This window comes from Pseudophryne corroboree, chromosome 4, assembly GCF_028390025.1.
Source record: "Pseudophryne corroboree isolate aPseCor3 chromosome 4, aPseCor3.hap2, whole genome shotgun sequence".
Lineage (NCBI taxonomy): Eukaryota > Metazoa > Chordata > Amphibia > Anura > Myobatrachidae > Pseudophryne > Pseudophryne corroboree.
In genome coordinates this window covers 502,090,192-502,112,676 of record NC_086447.1, presented here as the reverse complement: position 1 = coordinate 502,112,676, position 22,485 = coordinate 502,090,192, and the positions used below count along the sequence as shown (strand labels likewise).

Below are 22,485 nucleotides of genomic sequence, written 5' to 3'. Positions count from 1 at the left end.
CCTCAATGTGCTCAGTGTCTGGTCTCCGGCGGCGGCGGGGCGAGACTCCTTGGTTTGGTTTGTTAGCCAATCGGAGCTCGTGGACCGGCTCCTGATTGGCTGCCGGTCCGCAAGCTCTGATTGGCTAACAAACCAGTGGCAAGATACCCGCGGCCGGCAGCCGGAGACCTGACTTCATGGTGCATTGAGGGACAGGAGAGGCGCTGCGCTCTCCTCCCCTCACATAGCAGATAGCAGTGGGCAGCACCAGCGCTGAGTGGGGGGGACAGCATGGGGGGGGGGGGCGGGCGGCGTTAATGTGTATCTCTGTGGGGCAATGTGTAACTGGCAATGTGTATCTGGCAATGTGTATCTGGCAATGTGGGGCAATGTGTACCTGGCAATGTGGGGCAATGTGTATCTCTGTGGGGCAATGTGTATCTGGCACAGTGGGTTAATATGTAGCTGGCACTGTGGGGCAATGTGTATCTGGCACTGTGGGGTAATATATATCTGGCACTTTGGGGTAATATGTATTTGGCACTGGGGGTAATTTGTATCTGGCACTGTGGGGGCATATATGTATCTGGCACTGTGGGGTAATATGTATCTGGCACTGGGGGGCAATATGTATCTGGCACTGTGGGGTAATATGTATCTGGCACTGTGGGGTAATATGCATCTGGCACTGTGGGGGCATATATGTATCTGGCACTGTGGGGTAATATGTATCTGGCACTGTGGGGTAATATGTATCTGGCACTGGGGGCAATATGTATCTGGCACTGTGGGCATATATGTATCTGGCACTGTGGGGGCATATATGTATCTGGCACTGTGGGGTAATATGCATCTGGCACTGTGGGGTAATATACATCTGGCACTGTGGGGTAATATGTATCTGGCCCTGTGGGGCAATGTGTATCTGGCACTGGGGTAATATGTATCTGACACTGTGGAGCAATGTGTATCTGGCACTATGGTAATATGTATCTGGCACTGTGGGGTAAAATGTATCTGGCACTGGGGGGTAATGTGTATCTGGCACTGTGAGGCAATGTGTATCTGCACTGTGGGGTAATGTGTATCTGGCACTGTGTGTATTGTGTAAAAAGGGGACTCTGCTGCTGTAATGTGCAAAAATTGAATGAAGGTGTGCTGAGAGACGACACAAGGGGTAAGTGATAGTGTGCAGAGAGATGACAGAAGGGGGAGGTGATAGTGAGCTGAGAGATGACACAAGAGGGAGGTGATAGTGTGCTAAGAGACGACCCAAGGGGGAGGTGATAGTGTGCTGATAGACGACACAAGGGGGAGGTGATAGTGTGCTGAGAGACGACACAAGGGGGAGGTGATGGTGTGCTGAGAGACGACACAAGGGGGAGGTGATAGTGTGCTGAGAGACGACACAAGGGGGAGGTGATAGTGTGCTGGGAGATGACACAAGAGGGAGGTGATGGTGTGCTGAGAGACGACACAAGGGGTAGGTGATGGTGTGCTGAGAGACGACACAAGGGGGAGGTGATAGTGTGCTGAGAGATGACAGAAGGGGGAGGTGATAGTGAGCTCAGAGATGACACAAGAGGGTGGTTATAGTGTGCTAAGAGACGACCCAAGGGGGAGGTGATAGTGTGCTGATAGACGACACAAGGGGGAGGTGATAGTGTGCTGAGAGACGACACAAGGGGGAGGTGATGGTGTGCTGAGAGACGACACAAGGGGGAGGTGATAGTGTGCTGAGAGACGACACAAGGGGGAGGTGATAGTGTGCTGGGAGACGACACAAGGGGGAGGTGATGGTGTGCTGAGAGAAGACACAAGGGGTAGGTGATGGTGTGCTGAGAGACGACACAAGGGGGAGGTGATAGTGTGCTGAGAGACGACACAAGGGGGACTTGATAGTGTGCTGAGAGCGACACAAGGGGGAGGTGATGGTGTGCTGAGAGACGACACAAGGGGGAGGTGATAGTGTGCTGAGAGACGACACAAGGGGGAGGTGATAGTGTGCTGAGAGACGACACAAGGGGGAGGTGATAGTGTGCTGAGAGACGACACAAGGGGGAGGTGATAGTGTGCTGAGAGACGACACAAGGGGGAGGTGATGGTGTGCTGAGAGACGACACAAGGGGGAGGTGATAGTGTGCTGAGAGACGACACAAGGGGGAGGTGATAGTGTGCTGAGAGACGACACAAGGGGGAGGTAATAGTGTGCTGAGAGACGACACAAGGGGGACTTGATAGTGTGCTGAGAGCGACACAAGGGGGAGGTAATAGTGTGCTGAGAGACGACACACGGGGGAGGTGATAGTGTGCTGAGAGACGACACAAGGGGGAGGTGATAGTGTGCTGAGAGACGACACAAGGGGGAGGTGATGGTGTGCTGAGAGACGACACAAGGGGGAGGTGATAGTGTGCTGAGAAACGACACAAGGAGGAGGTGATAGTGTGCTGAGAGACGACACAAGGGGGACTTGATAGTGTGCTGAGAGCGACACAAGGGGGAGGTGATGGTGTGCTGAGAGACGACACAAGGGGGAGGTGATAGTGTGCTGAGAGACGACACAAGGGGGAGGTGATAGTGTGCTGAGAGACGACACAAGGGGGAGGTGATAGTGTGCTGAGAGACGACACACGGGGGAGGTGATAGTGTGCTGAGAGACGACACAAGGGGGAGGTGATAGTGTGCTGAGAGACGACACAAGGGGGAGGTGATAGTGTGCTGAGAGACGACACAAGGGGGAGGTAATAGTGTGCTGAGAGTTGACACAAGGGGGACTTGATAGTGTGCTGAGAGCGACACAAGGGGGAGGTAATAGTGTGCTGAGAGACGACACACGGGGGAGGTGATAGTGTGCTGAGAGACGACACAAGGGGGAGGTGATAGTGTGCTGAGAGACGACACAAGGGGGAGGTGATAGTGTGCTGAGAGACGACACAAGGGGGAGGTAATAGTATGCAGAGAGACGACGCAGGGGGTAGGTTATAGTCATGTTGGCACGCCTCATTTTCAGTGGCCACGCCCCTTCTGGTATGTGACATGCCCCTTCTGGTGCGTGGCCACGCCTATTTTTTCGGAGTGCACACATACTTAATTTAATACTCTGCTGGTACCTATAACTGCTTACTTGTGGGTGCTTAGTATAGCTGCTGCAGCACCTATTTTCTGGTCACTGTTGCAGGTTTGTCCTGAGTGCTTACTTTGGATAAGGGCTCTGCGGAAGCACGCAGGGCATTGACTCGTGATGCTGGACTCCACACAGGACAGTTAGGGAAAAGATTTAAGTTTAGCTCTTATCTCTGAATCACATTATTACAATGGACAATTGACATAATGCAGAATTTTGTAAGCAGAATGTTGTTTATTGGTCTTAAGGGTTTTTATAAGGACTTTTACACATCAGCATATGGTACTAATGATTAATTCAGAATTCCAGGATGCTATGATTAACCTAGAATTACAAGGTACTAAAGTGCACACTTTACATGGAATTCTACTGCCTTTTAAATATAAAATAATAAAGGAAGCCAGCATGCAGTATGTGGGGCAACCTCAGTCTGCCCCCACCTGCTCCATCCCTCCCCCAACTGCCCAGCCCCACCCCTGGCTCTCACTGCTACTTGTACCGTCCCTCCATCCCCACACCCTGCTCTTCTCAGTCCCAACCTCCAGCTCTCCCGCTCACTAACATTTCGCTCTGACCCTCCCCCAGGGACCAGCAATGCCACCGGTCCCACCTCCAGCTCCCATACTTACCTCATGCAGCCATAGGGGCCTGAAGAATATTATGACCCTTAACCTTTTGGGCTTGTATGTAGAAACCTATGTTAATATTTATGCACTTGAATGAAGGATGGCATGCACCTCGCATTTTCAAAAAATAATAATAAAATGAATGGTCTCAATAGTCAACTGCTGATATTAAGAATAGCTGCTTAGATTAGTAAGTAGTTCCAAAAAGTCCTGCCTGAACACAGATGGGAGCTCTATTATTATATCTGCTTCCTTTCATCCCTTTCTTAAGTTTTTTTATGTGTATTAACCACTCTGAATAACATAACTTGTAAAATCCAACTCCATTGTGCTCAATGTTTTATAGCATGAAGTAGCAACCTGAACTCTGGGCTACGTATATAATATGATCCTAACTTCATAGGATTTATTTGTGGTTAAGACTTATATGTGTAATCTTTATATGTGTACTATGTGTCATTTACGACATGTCAGGAACATGGGCATTTCAAGAGAGGAGGAGGCCCGTGCGCAGGATCCGTCTGGGTCCCCTACTCTCTAGTCAGCAGCACTAGCTCTGGGCACCAGGGTCCCTAGGGAACCCTATCGCTGTCCCAGGCCTAGAGCACATGGGCAAATCACTGGGAAAATGACGCTGCAACATTTTCCCAGTGATTTCTGCAGCGCTGCTGCTGTGCCGTGGGATGCCGGACGGTAAGTATTTAAATTAATTTGTGCAGGACGTGGATCCCCGGTGGGCCCGTGTTCACAGCACCCATTATAACTATGTCTGTAACTAGCAATCAGTGCTAGGTGATTGCTCAATCTAGCTCATTGCTGACAACTGTGCTAACTTGTTTCAGTGACTCTCTGTGTAGGGATGCGGTCAAGATGCCGCCGGCCGGAATCCCGGCGGTCGAAATACCGACGCCGGAATCCCGACCGCCACAATCCCGACATATTCTCCCTCCGTGGGTGTCCACGACACCCATAGAGGGAGAATATAATAGTGTGCCGAGCGTAGCGAGGCACCGTGCCCGCAGCGTGGCGAGAGAAGCGAGCCCGCAAGGGGCTGCGTTCCGCTCACCACCCCTGTCGGGATTGTGTGGTCGGGATTCCGGCGTCGGTATTTCGACCGCCGGGATTCCGACCGGCGGCATTTAGTACTGATCCCTCTGTGTATCATCCTGGCTGTGTATTTTCCCGATTAGTCTTCCCAGTATTGATACGGCTTTGGCTGTATGTACACTAAACCTTCAGACCTGTATTAGACTATATTTCTGCCTGATCCTCTGCTGCTGTTTTGCTTGTATGTGTCCTTGGATAGTATTGACTGTGTTTCTTGCTCTCTGCTAATTAACTTATTGATACCATTCTGCTCAGTAATAATAATAACCTGCTAATAATGGGCCTAATTCAGAGTTGATCGCAGCAGCAAATTTGTTAGCAGTTGGGCAAAACCATGTGCACTGCAGGGGAAGGGGGGTGGGGCAGATATAACATGTGCAGAGAGAGTTAGATTTGGGTGGAGTGTGTTCAAACTGAAATCTAAATTGCAGTGTAAAAATAAAGCAGCCAGTATTTACCCTGCACAGAAACAAAATAACCCACCCAAATCTAACTCTCTCTGCACATGTTACATCTGCCTCCCATACAGTGCACATGGTTTTGCCCAACTGCTAACACATTTGCTGCTGCGATCAACTCTGAATTACCCCCAATATGCGCAACATTACATATTACGTATATAATACTGTACTGTACAAGGGTGGTCATTCCGAGTTGTTCGCTCGCTAGCTGCTTTTAGCAGCATTGCAAACGCTAGGCCGCCGCCCTCTGGGAGTGTATCTTAGCTTAGCAGAAGTTCGACCGAAAGATTAGCAGAACTGCTACTAAATAATTCCCTGCAGTTTCTGAGTAGCTCCAGACCTACTCCTAGACTGCGATCACCTCAGTCCGTTTAGTTCCTGGTTTGTCGTCACAAACACGCCCTGCGGTCGACCAGCCACTCCCCCGTTTCTCCAGCCACTCCTGCGTTTTTACCTGGCACGCCTGCGTTTTTTAGCACACTCCCTGAAAATGGCCAGTTTCCGCCCAGAAACACCCACTTCCTGTCAATCACACTACGATCACTGGAGCGTTGAAAAAACGTCGTTCGGGCTTGTGTAAATCTACAAAATTTTGTGTTAAAGTACTTAGCACATGCATGCTGCGTACCATGCGCATGCGCATTTTTGCAGTTTTTTCACTTGGTCGCTGCACTGCGAAAATCGGCAGCGAGCGAACAACTCGGAATGACCCCCAATACTCTAAATTCCAGCCATCGAAGTTCTCTTTTGAACACACTAGGTAATATCACTACCATATTCACGTGACATAAGAGTTCTTTTTCTTATACTGTACATTTTTCTTGGTTGATTATTAATCATGATATGGCATACCACCACATACTGACCCATTTTGACCACTTGTTATAGTAAATGACAATGTTTTCTTCAGTGAAATGTTGCTTTTTGAGGAAAGGATGTGTGCTTAATTGGTAAGCATCCCAACTAATAGTCTTTTTATAAATGTTTGTTAAGTCTTAGGAAGATGACACAGCCCCCCCAAAAAATTTTAATAAAATGTCGCACAGGTGACAAATGTGCTTTAATATTAATAATGTTATAAAAATGTTTTTGTTATATACTGTACAACACTTTAGTAATGCATTGCTGTTTTTACAGATGATAACGGGGAATCAATCAAAGTGCCCCAGCAGGTGGACATGGGTGCTCAAGTGGCTTCAGGAATGGCATACCTGGAAACACAAAACTTCATCCACAGAGATTTAGCAGCCAGGAATGTACTTGTTGGTGAAAACAGTGTTTACAAAGTAGCGGATTTTGGACTTGCAAGAGTTTTTGAGGTACAGATCTGACAAATGTGACTTGAAGTACAGAACTGATATTTTAGAGGCATACACTAGCATACTACAGGAAACAAGCTATGCATATGCAAGCAGTGGTAGAAGTACTTCCAGAGCAGCCCCTGCAGCGGCTATGGGGCCTGGCAGTGAGAATGAGCCAGCAATGCTGGTCTGTTCATTCCAAAGGTCCCTCTCTGCTCTTCTGAGCATATGTGGTGCTGGCTTTCATTTCTGTAACTGAAAGTCAAAATGGTGCCTGACTACGGGAATGCCAGCACTATGTATAATCAGAAGAACAGAACAGCGGCCCCTGGAGTGGATCGCTAATCCATGCAGACTATTCTAGTGTTACACCCATGTCCCTAGGTATTTTCATAAATGCTGTATGCGAACTAGAGTGACGACATAAAAGAACATAAAACATTGCTGCCTCAGTGCTCATATTGTAGTATGAATGTAGGTAGATATGCGAGTACAGGCAAGATATAGGGTGAATTTGTATGCTTGAGAGTGTTTAGAGTTATGGATTAATATTCTGCTCTATGTTGGTATTTGGTTTCTTCTGGTACAATTATTATACACCATATTTCTTTATTTTTTCTGTATTTATGGGCTTTTTAAGGGAAAGGTAACATGATCATATATAAGATAAAGAAAGGTATATACTGTATGCAGAGCACAGCTAAAATATGTGCATGGCTGCTGACAGGGCCGTTTCTAGCCAATTTGGCTCCCAGTGCGAGATCTAAAAATGCGCCCCCCCCTCCCATTCACATAAGAAAAAATGCGCCCCCTATAGATATAAAGAGGAAAAGGCGCGCGCTCCCGGCAAGGGGGCGTGTCCTAGTTAAGATGGGCGTGGCTTTGTTAAGATGGGCGTGGCCTCATCTGATCTCATCATCACGGCCACCACAGGATACAAAAAAAAAAAAAAAAGTCCTCATTTTACACATTACAGCAGGCACGCGACCCCATTTTACACAGCATGGCAGGCAAGAGTCCCCATTTTACACAGCACGGCAGGCAAGTGTCCCCATTTTACACAACACGGTAGGCAAGTGTCCCCATTTTACACATTGCGGCAGGCACGTGCCCCCATTTTACACATTGCGGCAGGAAAGTGTCCCCATTTTACACATTGCGGCAGGCACGTGCCCCCATTTTACACAGTACAACAGGCAAGTGTCCCCATTTTACACATTGCGGCAGGCACGTGCCCCCATTTTACACAGTACGGCAGGCAAGTGTCCCCATTTTACACAGTACGGCAGGCACGTGCCCCCATTTTACACAGTACGGCAGGCAAGTGTCCCCATTTTACACATTGCGGCAGGCACGTGCCCCCATTTTACACATTGCGGCAGAAAAGTGTCCCCATTTTACACATTGCGGCAGACAAGTGTCCCCATTTTACACAGTACAACAGTCAAGAGTTTCCATTTTACACATTGCGGCAAGCACGTGCCCCCATTTTACACAGTACGGCAGGCACGTACCCCCATTTTACACATTGTGGCAGGAAAGTGTCCCCATTTTACACATTACGGCAGATTGCGTCCCCATTTTACACATTCTGGCAGGCAAGAGTCCCCATTTTACATATTACGGCAGGCACTTGTCCCCATTTTACACATTCCGGCAGACAGGTGTCCCCATTTTACACATTCCGGCAGACAGGTGTCCCCATTTTACATAGTACGGCAGGTGGTGTGGGGGGGGGGGAGGGAGGGAGAGGGGCTGACTTACATTTGAAGTGGTTCTTCCCGCTCTTCAGCCGCCTCTCCCTCGTCTGCGGCGCCGGCCGGCTTGGCTCCCCCTTCTCCCTCCTCCCGAGTGCCCAGCTCGGGGGTCGGGGTTTCGCGGAATGACGCGATTGCGTCGTGACGTAACGACGCAAACGCGTCATTCCGCGAAACCTCGCCACCCGAGCTGGGCACTCGGGAGGAGAGGGGAGGGGGGATTCAAAGTGCTCAAGAAGTGCCGCCGCGGGCGCCCCGTGCGGTTGCACGGCTCGCCCGCCGCAAGAAACGGCACTGGCTGCTGACGAAGATAGTGCAAGAGAAATAAACAGGTAATTCAATGTGACCATGTAATAACAGGATAAAATACTGTCAGGATTTATACAGTAAGGAAAACAGAATATTCTAAGAAGCTGTTACTTGCGTACTTTCGTGCAATGGCCCTGCAATAAGCAATAAATGTTTATCAAAGGAGCAAAAAGTAATAGAGAGACTATATGAAAATGTAATATTAAAAGGGACTGATTCTGAGTCGCATAGATCTCTGTTAATGGATGTAAATGACAAGTCTTTGCATACAGCACATGTGTAGAAGCAACTTTACTGATTTTTGCTTAAAGATGTGTCCTCATACATCTAGCCTCATTACGCCATTCATCGTGAGCCGGGTCCCATGCAACTCCACTAGAGTTAGGCATCTTTTTTTTTTTTTTACCTGAAAATGCATCTAATTTGCAATGCGATGTGACTAGGATGCACCAAGAGACTGTGCTGATTAATTTGATATATGACACTTGTACAGAATATTCTGTGTGACTGAGTCTGTATACGGAGCAGAAGAGAACTTGTATTGGAAAAAGCTGCAGCTGCTGCGTTGTAGCACTTCATATACAGATTCAGAGACTAAAGATTCTATGCCAGGGTGTAGCTACCATAGGTGCAGGGAGTGATTAGAGATTAGAAGGGTCCACCTTCCCTGTCAAAGTTATATGTGTTATATACGTTTTTCACCATTGGGTGGTACATAGGGGCCTAACTTTTGCTTTGGGACCTACAATATATCTAGTTCTGCCCCTTGACCTGTTTCTTGTAATGTGGTATAAAATGTACTGAAGGGCAATATAATGTTACATAATTTGAACAGGGGCAATGTAATGTGGCACAATATGAAGTGGAGGCACTTTAGTGTGGCATAATTTTGGGGCAACTGTGTGGCATAATGTTTATTGGCATCCCTGAAGTGACATACTGTGAACTAGGGTACTACTATGGTTCATAAAATACACTAGTGCACTACTAAGGGGCATAAAATTAAGCACTACTACTATTCAGAAAATAAACTAATGTAGGGCACTATTATTGGGCATAAAATGAACAACTGCTGTGGAGAGAGGTGTCTTTCTAAAAGCATTGGGACAGGGCTGCCCTCAAAATGTTGCTATTGGCCCATAAAGTTCTGGCTACACCCCTAAGTCTATGTACTAAGCCTTGGAGTGAGATAAAGTGGCTGGAGATAAAGTACCAGCCAAATAGCTCATAACTGTCATTTTTCAAATACAGCCTGTGACATAGCAGTTAGGAGGTGATTGGCTGGGACTTTATCTTAGTCCACTTTATCTCTCTCCAAGGCTTAGTACATAGACCCCTTAGTCACACACAGATATACAGGTGTCACATATAAATTAATCAGCACAGTCTCCTCATGCATCCTAGTCACATGGTGTTGCGACTTAGATGTATTTTTGGCAAAAAATATGCAAAAAAGACGCCCAGTGCTGAGAGGGGCTGTTTGGCATGACTGCAGCGATTATATATGAGTACACATCTGAATGTCCATACTAATCTGAGTTGGATGAAATGTGACAGGATCTGTCTTTTAGTGTATTTTGGAGTGTGAACTAGATGGTGGCAAAGCGATTGTGTATTACCACCCTGACTCATGAGTGTGTCGTGAGAGTGGGAATGTCATGGGATTGTCGCTGTTGTGTATCAAAAGCTGTGTGTGATTCTGACTCGTGTTTATGGGAGAGGGATCTCTTCCTTGTAGCATGGGGCTGGTGGAAGTATAGATACTAACAATGACAGTTGCAGCGACATTATTATAAACTAATAGCTCACGTGGCTGCCAGCAGCTACTGTACATACACCTTGCCTGTAACTCAGAAGCAGCCCCAAGGACTCAAATCTAGTCGAGGGCCTAGAAATATCTTTATTTTTATCTAATTCACTTAAAAAGTTCAATATCTAGAAAGAAATCATCATTACAACTTGTTAATGAGTCTATTTTTCCCCAAACCAAAGTACTGTCGGGGAAATGTACTAAGCTTTGGAGAGAAATAAAGTGGACAGAGATGTAGTATCATACAGACAGCTCCAGTTTGTGTTTGAAAAATGACAGCTAAGAGCTGATTGGCTGATTTATCTCCACTTTATCACTCTCCAAGGTGTACTACATAGACCCCTGTATCACAGAGTGTAAGATGTTGCTCTTGCCAGTAGATGGGGTCAGGGTTATGCTTTAAATTCCCACTGTGTAGATTTGGATATATTACTTTTTACTAGAGATGAGCGGGTTCGGTTCTCCGAGATACGAACCCCCTCACCCCCCCGAACTTCACCTATTTTACACGGTTCCGAGGCAGCCTCGGATCTTCCTGCCTTGCTCGGTTAACCCGAACGCGCCCAAACGTCATCATCCCGCTGTCGGATTCTCGCGAGATTCGTATTCTATATAAGAGCAGCGCGTCGCCGCCATTTTCACTCGTGCATTGGAGATTGAATGGAGAGGACGTGGCTGCGTTCTCTCCCTGAAAAGCTCCGTAATCTGCGCTCAGTGTGCTGCAAATATCTGTGCTCAGTGTGCTGCAAATATCTGTGCTCAGTGTGCTGAAAATATCTACGTTCTCTGCCTGAAAACGCTCCATATCTGTGCTCAGTGTGCTGCAAATATCTGTGCTCAGTGTGCTGCATTGTGCTCTGTGTCAAGTATACTATCTCTGTGCTGCATTATTGTGAGCAGTATATAGTAGGACAGTGCAGAATTTTGGTGACCAGCAGTACACATATATAGTACAGTACAGTAGGCCATTGCTGTATCTTGCAGCTCTGTGTCAAGTATACTATCTCTGTGCTGCATTATTGTGAGCAGTATATAGTAGGACAGTGCAGCATTTTGGTGACCAGCAGTATACATATATAGTACAGTACAGTAGGCCATTGCTGTATCTTGCAGCTCTGTGTCAAGTATACTATCTCTGTGCTGCATTATTGTGAGCAGTATATAGTAGGACAGTGCAGCATTTTGGTGACCAGCAGTATACATATATAGTACAGTACAGTAGGCCATTGCTGTATCTTGCAGCTCTGTGTCACTTCTTGTATCCTGATCAGTGCTCAATATCTGCTGCATTGTTGTGACCAGTATGTATACTGTACTGTACGACGTGTGTTATACACCTGGTGATTTTATACATCCTGTAATCTGTACTGAGCGATGTGTGACATACACCTGGGGATTATACACCCTGTATACTGTACTGTGCAACGTTTGTGATACACCTGGTGATTATACACCCTGTATACTGTACTGAGCGATGTGTGGGATACACATTGGGATTATACACCCTATATACTGTACTGTGCGATGTGTGTTATACACCTGGTGATTATACATCCTGTAATCTGTACTGAGCGATGTGTGAGATACACCTGGGGATTATACACCCTGTATACTGTACTGTGTGATGTGTGAGATACACCTGGGGATTATACACTCTATATTATTATTATTATTATTATTATCATCCTTTATTTATATGGCGCCACAAGGGTTCCGCAGCGCCCAATTACAGAGTACATAAATAATCAAATAGGAAAACAGCAACTTACAGTTGATGACAGTATAGGATAAGTACAGGGTAAATAAACAGTTACATCAGCAGATAACACTGGAATAAGTATCAGGTGGCAGAAGACTGCTGCATGTGGTACAGTTGAAGATTATTAAAGTAAGACAAAGGATAAGCACATGAGGGAAGAGAGTCCTGCTCGTGAGAGCTAACAATCTAAAGGGGAGGGGTAGACAGACATGGGTTACACAGATGGGGTACATAGAGAACGTGGAACAGAGGGTTAGGATGAGATTTGGCTGGGTTTGGTGAAGAATTGGACCCCCAGAAGGCAGAAGTCAATACTTAACATTGCAACATTTTACTGGGCTATGCAGGAGAAAATTTAAAATAGGAAAGAAAAAAAAAAGAATCGATAACTTCTACCACTTTCAAAAAGGTCAATGGAAGCTGAAATAATGGACAACTACCTCATGGAAGCCAGATACAGCATACCAAACAGTACTTAGCAGAGTTAGAAAAGAGTGCTTATGAAATACAGTAACATTTTGTCATAATATTTCAGAAACTGCATGGCTGGTCTCTTGCACTCTTTTGCTCTAATACACCACCTGCTTTAGGAATTATATTCAAAAACATTATGTCTCCATAGTCTCAAAAACGTCAGTCTTCTTGGAAAGTGGTTTGTTCCTATGTAAGGGAAAGAGAACAAACGCTCTCAAACAACGGTTTCTCAATTTCTTTTTCCTCTGGGATGGGATTGTGGATTCGCAGGAATATCTGAGCATTTCTGTGATCAGAAAGCAGCAACTTTCTACAAATGTTTACAAATAATTCCAGTGATTTTGTCATTTTCTTCCAGTGATTTGGACCAATAATACCATTGATTAGAATGAATAATTCCTGTGATATTGAGGTATTTGTGTCGCTTAGCTTAGCCATCCAGCGACCACAGTGCACCTCTTTTTCTCTTTTTTTTGCATCATGTGCTGTTTGGGGCCAATTTTTTTAAGTGCCATCCTGTCTGACACTGCAGTGCCACTCCTAGATGGGCCAGGTGTTTGTGCCGCCCTCTTGGGTCGCTTTGCTTAGTCATCCAGCGACCTCGGTGCAAATTTTAGGACTAAAAATAGTATTGTGAGGTGTGAGGTGTTCAGAATAGACTGGAAATGAGTGGAAATTGTGGTTATTGAGGTTAATAATACTATAGGATCAAAATTACCCCCAAATTGTATGATTTAAGCTGTTTTTGAAAAAAATCACCCGAATCCAAAACACACCCGAATCCGACAAATAATTTTCAGGGAGGTTTCGCCAAAACACGTCCGAATCCAAAACACGGCCGCGGAACCGAATCCAAAACCAAAATACAAAACCCGAAAAATTTCTGGTGTACATCTCTACTTTTTACTGTATTACAGTACTGTATGGTCAATATTTTATGACGCATGCAGTACCATATACTCTTTGCCTTCTGCCTCTTAAAATGATCCATTTGTCACTTTGGATTATTGAAAACATACTGTACAGCTTCCTAAATGTATATTTATTTGACTATATTGCTAAGTCACCAGCATAAAAATATACCATTCTAACTGTATTTTACCTTTTAAGGATGATGATGTTTATGAGTCCACAAAAGACACAAAGCTTCCTCTTAAATGGACGGCACCAGAAGCAATCCGACACAACAAATTTAGTGTTAAATCTGATGTCTGGTCCTTTGGTATCCTTCTTTTTGAAATAGTAACGTATGGAAAGATGCCTTACCCTGGTAAGTTAAAGTTCCACTGTAATTCAGTTAATACCTTGGATAGAATGTTAGTGTTTGGTTACGGTATTATACCATCTCACACCTACCATCATGTAGAAAATTGAAATCAGAACATGATGGTGTGTGGTCACATCTCCAGTGGACATGGCAATGCTCTTATTGGACATGATTCATACTTCTGTGCTGCCCTCAACCTCACTTCCTGTCCTCTAAAACACCTAGAGGCACCTGTCTCTGATGCGTGCGCCACCCAATCGTTGCTGACACCCCCCCCCAACTTCAGGACTGTCCTGTGCGGTTGGGACGTATGCAATCTACATGCACTGAGATTGGAATCATGTTATAGAAAGAGAGGGCATGATATAGAGATATGCAATGCGGCAACAGATACCCCTGCAAGAGCAACAAGAAGCACTAGGCAATGCCAGGATGGGAATCTGGTCAGAACAGGGCTGTTTCTAGCTAATTTGGCTCCCAGTGCGAGATTTAAAAATGTGCCCTCCCCCCGACATAAAAAAAGATGCACCCACCCCCCCTAGATATAAAAACAAAGAATTTGCGCGCGCAGAATGTGTGCACGCTCCCGGCAAGGGGCGTGGCCTCATTAAAAATGGATGTGGCCTCATCTGAAAAGACTACATTACACCCCAGTTTTTGACCCTGCACCAACAGTTCATGGCCACCACAGGAAAAAAAAAATTCTACCATATTAAGCCCCACACAGTAATGCCCACTGCACCATATTATGCCGCACACTGCAGTACCCTTGAACCCTTGATACATTAAATCCCCATTTTAAACATTACGGCAGGCAAGTGTCCCCTTTTTACACATTACGGCAGGCAAGTGTCCCCTTTTTATACATTCTGGCAGGCAAGAGTCCCCATAGCAAGAGTCCCCATTTTACACATTACGGCAGGCAAGAGTCCCCATTTTACACATTACAGCAGACAGAGTCCTCTTCTATGAAGAAAGAGAGAGAGAGCAAGAGAAAGTTATACTTACGTTTGCAGCGGTCCTTTTCCATCCCGCTTCCTGCTCCTCTTCGGACTGCGCTGGCACCGCCTCTCCCTCCTTCTACCTTGCTGGCTTCCCAGATGGCTCCCCCTCTTCCCCGTCATCACTACATCACTCGGGGGCAGAGTGTTGTGTAATGACGCGTTTGCGTCGTGATATGACGGCGAGGAGGGGGAGCACACAAACTGAGCACCTAGAGCCGCGGCGGGTGCCCCGTGCGAATGCACGCCTCACTTGCAGCAAGAAACGGCTCTGGGTCAGAATATTGACAGGTTCTGAAAGTCAACATAGACAAAACGTTGACAAGAAAAATGTTGACATTCACAAATGTTGACATGGTTAATATGTCGACATTTTATAATGTCAACATTTAACATGTCAGCACCAGAATGTTGACTGTACATTTTGGGATTTTTAGGGTTAGGTTTAGGGATAGGCTTAGGTTTAGGATTAGGGTTTAAGGTTAAGTTTATAGTGAGGCTAACATATGTAAAAAACTATGTCAACATTCTGGTGTTGACATGTTAAATGTTTGACATTTGTGGATGCTGATATATTGCTGGTCTACCTAATGTCTATATTGACATTCGGACAGTCAACATTCAGAACCGTGCCGACATTCTGAATATTCATATTCTGAATGTCAGCTTTTCGTACTGCACCTGCCAGGCTGAATTTGTCACTCTATAACATGGAAACCAAATGGATGGCAGCCATGAACATGCTGGTCGCTTGCATTTCCAAGAAGTCAATTACTTCTAAGCATGCTGGAACTTGCTTTCCCTCTACTTTTGTTGTCCCTACTGTACTGATCTTTATGTGCATACCCCACATACACATTCATTCTTTAAGACTACAATTACAGAACATTATAAGTTAGTTGTGTAATATGACAATTTACACAATGGGGGTCATTCCGAGTTGTTCGCTCGTTGCCGATTTTCGCTATGCTGTGATTTGCTGCTAAATGTGCATGGTACGCAGCGTGCATGCGCTTAGTTATTTAACTAAAAACTGTTGCTGTTGTTCGTGAGACGCTTTTCAGTCGCACTGCTAATCGGTGAGTGATAGACAGGAAAGGGGTGTTTCTGGGTGGTAACTGAGCGTTTTCCGGGAGTGTGCTAAAAAAACGCAGGCGTGCCAGGCAAAAACTCAGGAGTGGCTGGAGAAACGGGGGAGTGGCTGGCCGAACGCAGGGCATGTTTGTGACGTCAAACCAGGAACTAAACGAACTGAGCTGATCGCAATCTAGGAGTCGGTCTGGAGCTACTCAGAAACTGCAAAGAATTATTTATTAGCAGTTCTGCTAATCTTTTGTTCGCTATTCTGCTAAGCTAAGATAAACTCCCAGAGGGCGGCGGCCTAGCGTTTGCAATGCTGCTAAAAGCAGCTAGCGAGTGAACAACTCGGAATGACCACCAATATACAGTATATTGCTAAAACATAGTTATAAAAATACATTCAGAATTATTAACCAAAACAGTTTTAAAAGTAAAATAGAAATAAAACACAGGAAATGCAGTCCATGTCAGGGGGAAAGGTTAGATGAATTGCAAAAAAATCTCAGCAGCATTCTGATCCCTAAAAGCTGACCATTTGCATTACTATTTCATTGATCTTTAAATGTTTTTTCCTCTGTTCAAATTTCTTCCTGTGTGACATGTGGGTGGTATTCATGTGACCGATGGTCGGGAGACCGACGGTCACATGACCTCCTCCAGCATCCCGACCCCCACTATCCCGATGGTCGGCATGCCGACCAATAGGGACTATTTCCACTCGTGGGTGTCCACGACACCCATAGAGTGGGAATAGAGCCCGTGGCGACCGTAGGTCGCCACCGAGCCCGCAGCGTGGTGAGCGCAGCGAGCCCGCAAGGGGCTTGCTGCACTCGCCCATCCCAGCCAGGATGCCGGCGTCGGTATGCTGCCGGGATCCCGGCGCCGGTAAGCTGACGGGTGGTCAGGAGACCGCCGGTCAGCCATACTACACCCGTGACATGGATATGGCTTTGATAATTTTATGGCCTTGGTTATCTATTTACAATTGCAAAATACAGCCCATCTTCTTCCAAAGTATAGGAGAGATTAGTGCAGTATTGTATATACATTGATGAAAATATGAAAAAAAAAATAATAATTTTGAGTACCATATAATGAAAATTTATAAACTTATAGTAAATATTTCTGAGCAAGCTGCCTGAGTCCAGAAATACTCTTTCCAAAGTACGTACCATTTAAAGATGTAATACACAAATAAAAGAAGCCCACAGCAGTGTAGTATTTTTAAATAATATTGGAGATTTTTTTTTAATGCAAAATCATACATTTACAGATGGGTCCATGTTTATCTTGACCTTTAATAGGATTAATTGAGACTGCGCAGTTGGACTTAATCCCCTGTTGTATTGTTCTCTGTATTGTATTGCAGCTGAGAATAATAGATGAAGGGTATATGTTAATAAACCATGTTGTGCCTAGGCGCAGCAAACTAGCCGAGATAACCGTGGACCCATCTGTATACCTGACTCACTGATTAAAACTGTCTTATCTGAGTGAAGATGGATCAAAGTCACAGAGAACCAAGAGTAAATGATGCAACATTTTTTATATATAAAGCGTCTGATACTAAATTTTATGTATGTCTGTTTTCAAAGCATATCTAGCTTCTTTTCACACTGCGCATCCTCTGGAATCAGGTGATACTGAGTCATATGCATTTCAGTTGCAGCTCTCCTTGCAACTGCGGGGAAATGACTGTTTTGTGACTTGTAATGGCATCTTGTTGTATAGACTAAGGGGTAAATTTACTAAAGCTTCTAAAAATGAAGCTTGGTTGCCGAAGATTGGTTGCCGATAGCAACCAATCAGATTCTGCCTATCATTTCTCTAATGCATCCTAGAAAATGATAGACAGAATCTGATTGGTTGCTATGGACAATATCGACACTTTTCATTTTTAGAAGCCTTAGAAAATGTATCCACTGATGATGATTATGATAATGATGAGTGTCAATCCAACAGAATGTATAGGGGGTGTACTACAATATCTTCATCTCTGCATACAGGTGAGTATATACATTTATATCCATGCATTCAATACAGCCACTATTACAGACAATTTTGGTTCAACTCAGCATCTGAACCAAAATGAGAGAGAAGAAAGGCATTCATTAACACTATAGGAAGGACATGAGAGACCATTCCTGAGTATCATCAGCGATTCAGTATATACTAAACTTTAACAATGAACATATTCATTTCATGATTATTCTGATAAAGCTAAATCATGACAGAAAGGCAGAGTAACTCACTTTATCTCACTTTAACTGCTTCAAATCCCTCAAATCTAAAATACATTTCTGGAGTACTGTATGCAGTAAAAACATCAAACTGAAGTGAGGGGCAAAAACAAAACAAGTAGGTAGAAACAAAAATGTAAGTTTTTTTGCTAGACTTCAGTTGATATTTACAAGGTAGCATATTTTAAAATGTTGTGTCACCTACAATAAATTACCTTTTCATAATTGTTTACTATTTAAAAATGAAAACAGTCACTGGGTATAGGATGTGAGTGAGACTGCCACTGGAGCAATCTTAAGAGAGTGAAATGAATGGAATAAATCAGTAATATCACAGGGTTGATTGCCCATTAGGTGGAATGTCTGCCATTGCTCTTCCTCTGCATGAATGGGATTAACCGGTGGCTTGTGAAACTTTCTAAGTGAAGTAAGAGGAGCGAATAATGATGAGATCACATTTTCATTTAATTGAAATTATCTATCTATTATTAAAGCAAAACAAAGCATTCCAAAGGTAGTGCCTTACACTTCAATTTATTTTACATTTTTTATTAAGAAACCCAGCATGCAGAGAGCAATTACAAATATGGTTTACCTGCAGTTTCGCCAGCTGAGCAATTTCATGTTTTTTAATTGCTGATCAAGGTCTCTTTACTTTTAAAGAGAAGACAAGGTCATCATGTAGTTAAAAGAATCCCACAGTGCTCGTTGATGAAAATGATTCTCTTATGTAAATTTTAAAATTACAAGATTTTATTTTAACCTTTAATGTTCTTTTGTGCAGGCTTGAATGGAAGGCAGGCTTTAGAAAGACTGGAACAAGGGTACAGAATCCCCAAACCTCTAAATTGCCCCAAGGACCTGTATAACATCATGTTGGAATGTTGGAATGAAAAGCCAGAGAGCCGGCCAACCTTTGAAACATTACAGTGGAGGCTTGAAGATTATTTTGAAACAGACTCTTCATCTTATTTTGATGCAAATGCATTTTCAAACCCTGGGTAAAAGGAAACTCAATGATACTTGATTCATAAGGTTGTGTTATCGCTAATAATACTGAACAGCAAGATTAAAAAATAAAGGATCAGTAAAAATGATCAGACCATTTAAACAATGAAGTATAGTACAATGAAAATCAATGTCATTTCAAAAATTATTTATAACTGGCACATCACTACTTAAAGAAATTGGTCACATGACTATATCATGGATTTAAATGACCGATGTGAACAAAGTAGCAACAAAGTATTCTGGAATAATGGTCCAAGTTTACAAAGTTCCCTGTGTAGGTATTTCTTATTTAGCGTTCTCAGTTACCCAAGCTTCCTAAATAGATGGGGAAACAATAGCTAGAATTTCTGTTGTATTTTATTGTCTAAACAACTTCTGCAAACTATTCATATAATGTAAAACAAATCATCTTAAGAACTGTATTCTTACTTGGTAGGGTAGGGTAGAGTGGTCATCACCTTTGCTGAGAACCTTGACTGCACTCATGTCACCTAGAATGATTGATTCCCTTACATCTACATATCGAGATGTGTCATCTACACATCTAGAATCTAGATGTGTCAGTCCAAACACTCATAGGGAGTGGTTCTCTTTTGTCTACTTTGGTTTGGGATAACCCTTAGGGATGGCTCTTTGCAGTACTGCTGTGCCTTGTAAGTAAGAAAGACAGGCTGACAGGCATTAAGAACTCAAACACCTCTCCTCCTTGCTTGAATACAGAGACCAATGCCAGCAGGCTGGCTTTGTGACCCTCTGTCAGTAATTAAGTTGTAAGCTGAGAAAGAGATGTTGCAGCCTGCGAGTAGTCCAGTCAGTACTTAGAGTCAAGTGGATACAAGACATACGTAAGATATGGGGGAGGGGAGTTTGAGGAAATTATGAGGCAGGACTTGCCCCTGATCTACTATCAGCCTGTGTGAGAAATTTTAGAGCACCCTCCCAATTATATTCATAATTAATACTTTCATTGTTATTATTTTATAAAAAACACACACATTGGCCCCTCATATAAAAAAATAAAACACACTGACCCCAACAGGTAAAACAACAAACACATTGGCTTCCCCAGGAAAAAGAAAACACACAGTTGCCCCAGCATCCCCAGAAGGCTGACCTGTCAGTAGCACTGCAGAGAAAAAGAGCTCCCAGAGTTCCTCCCTGTGTCGGCAGGACTGTATGAGGTTGCATGTCTTATTATGTCAAGTTAAGAGAGGTGTTGATCAGTCCGGGTCCTTGGCAGCGACCGTGCTCTACCCACTAAGGGGAGACACAGACGTTCAGCCGTTCACAGGAATGGCCCTCAAACCAACCCTGGTATGAAGAGATTATGTTGATTAGGTGGGTTATGGATAATGTCACTGGGAGGCAGAACGCTGATGATGAGTTAATGACAATTCCAATGGTAGTTAAAGCTGATAGGTGATAATGATAATGTTGGGGTTTAATGACGGTGGGGTTAAAGATAATAAGGATGCAAAACTGTCATGATTTTTATTTTAAGAAACCTGTCTATTTAGCAAAAGACACGTCTTTCACTTGTCACTAGAGGGAACCTTACTAGATGCTCTCTTCAGGTGTCATGGCTTTTTGGACACTAGGCTCAGGGAGCACTACTGTTGCTGCAGAGGACAGCCCCCTCTTTTTTATTCACACATGCAGCACATCCATTTGTGATCCATTGTTATCTCAGCAAATTGCCCTCCATGCTGGTACTGCCGTTTCTGTAGAGAAGAAGAGTATTTTATACACAAGAATGAGTCAACCGTTTGAATGAATAAGGTTAATTAAATACTTCATGGTGTTTTGCTGTGTCCTAAATCATTACCCGAAACCTCAGTCTAGAAATCCTGCGTTTGTGCATGACCTTGCTGCAAATTTTTAAAAAATATATTTTCTTATTATTTGGAACCAACTACCACAAGTGTGGTTGAAAAAATATAACTGAGTGAGCGTGCCACTTTTAGAAATATTAATGCACAAATAAGGATACCTACCTTAGCAGCATTTTTAAGAAGTTATATATACGGCTAGTGTGGTTAAGTGGTATCAAGTGTAAAATGATCAATTATTTGCTGAGTATGGTTAGGAGACCTGGAGGAACATGGATGGACTGAAGCGCTCTCAGTTGAAGGTGGGATGATGGGACTCACACAAGTGTTTTAACAGGATTCACTTGACTTGCACCAGCACCCCCAGTAGATATTTCATTTTGAAAATGCCAGAAAACTCTACTCGTTTTGCTTTTCCAAGTAATCATTTTTAGTTACCTATTTATCATTCTTCAACGTATTTGACATACATACTGTATATTTCATAAAGTCTTCCTTGCCTGATTCTTACAGCAGCTGAGACAAGTAACATTCAATGAAGGAAAACTCGTACGACCACTAAATCAGTAACGTTGCAGAATTGTCTAAATAGATTCTAGAGTGGTAAACATTACACCCTCTAATCTTTTTATTATCTATACAATTATAAAGTATGTGCATATTACTGCATATTATTATTCTGTTTGTATCCTGTGTCTGCAAAACTGTAGGCTGATCTATTTACAGAATACCATTATGTTTATGAAGGGGTTACTATAGTTGTACAGCGGGTCTGTGTTTTTGTCTTTTATGTATCTGTTGGTTGTATACTGTATTTGCAGTGTACATTTTTCAGTACTGAGTACTAAATATAATAGAATTATCTAGGACTACTACAATTTTTATTCTATTGCACCTACAGTAACATGTCATTATTTGTGGCATATTCCAGGTTTCTGTAATAAAAGTGTTACAACAGAATGTGATTTAAAAAATCAAATATAAGGATACTGTTTTAAAAATATATATTTGAAGAACTTTTGATCAGACCTGTATTGGTTGCTATGAGCATTATTTAAACACTGATTTTGATATATTAAATGCTTTATGGAGGTTTCTACCTTTTTTTTTTTTTTTTACCGTAAGAAACCTTTAGCTTTATTTGTACATGCCTTCCAGCAATGATTAGCAAATACATTATTTTATCTTTTTGGTGTTTTTTTAATATTATCTATACAGAGCTGTATCGTTGTCCTTAGATATGATGCATGAATGTATCTTGAATACTGTCTAACACTCCACATTGTATCCAAGAACATAAATAATAACACTAAACAAAGAATACACAGTTACACCATTTTCAATAATTA

At 43.5% G+C, this 22,485-nt stretch overlaps 1 protein-coding gene across 1 annotated transcript in view; it reads left to right on the top strand.

The window, feature by feature from the left end:
* FRK (fyn related Src family tyrosine kinase) overlaps window positions 1-22,050 on the top strand; it is a 164,839-nt gene extending 142,789 nt beyond the window's left edge. The window contains exons 6-8 of the mRNA XM_063917164.1: window positions 6,436-6,617; window positions 13,819-13,978; window positions 19,081-22,050. Coding sequence (XP_063773234.1) covers window positions 6,436-6,617; window positions 13,819-13,978; window positions 19,081-19,301 — 563 coding nt within the window. The 3' untranslated portion in view covers window positions 19,302-22,050. The remainder of the gene's footprint in view (window positions 1-6,435; window positions 6,618-13,818; window positions 13,979-19,080) is intronic.
* Window positions 22,051-22,485: the final 435 nt, after the last annotated feature.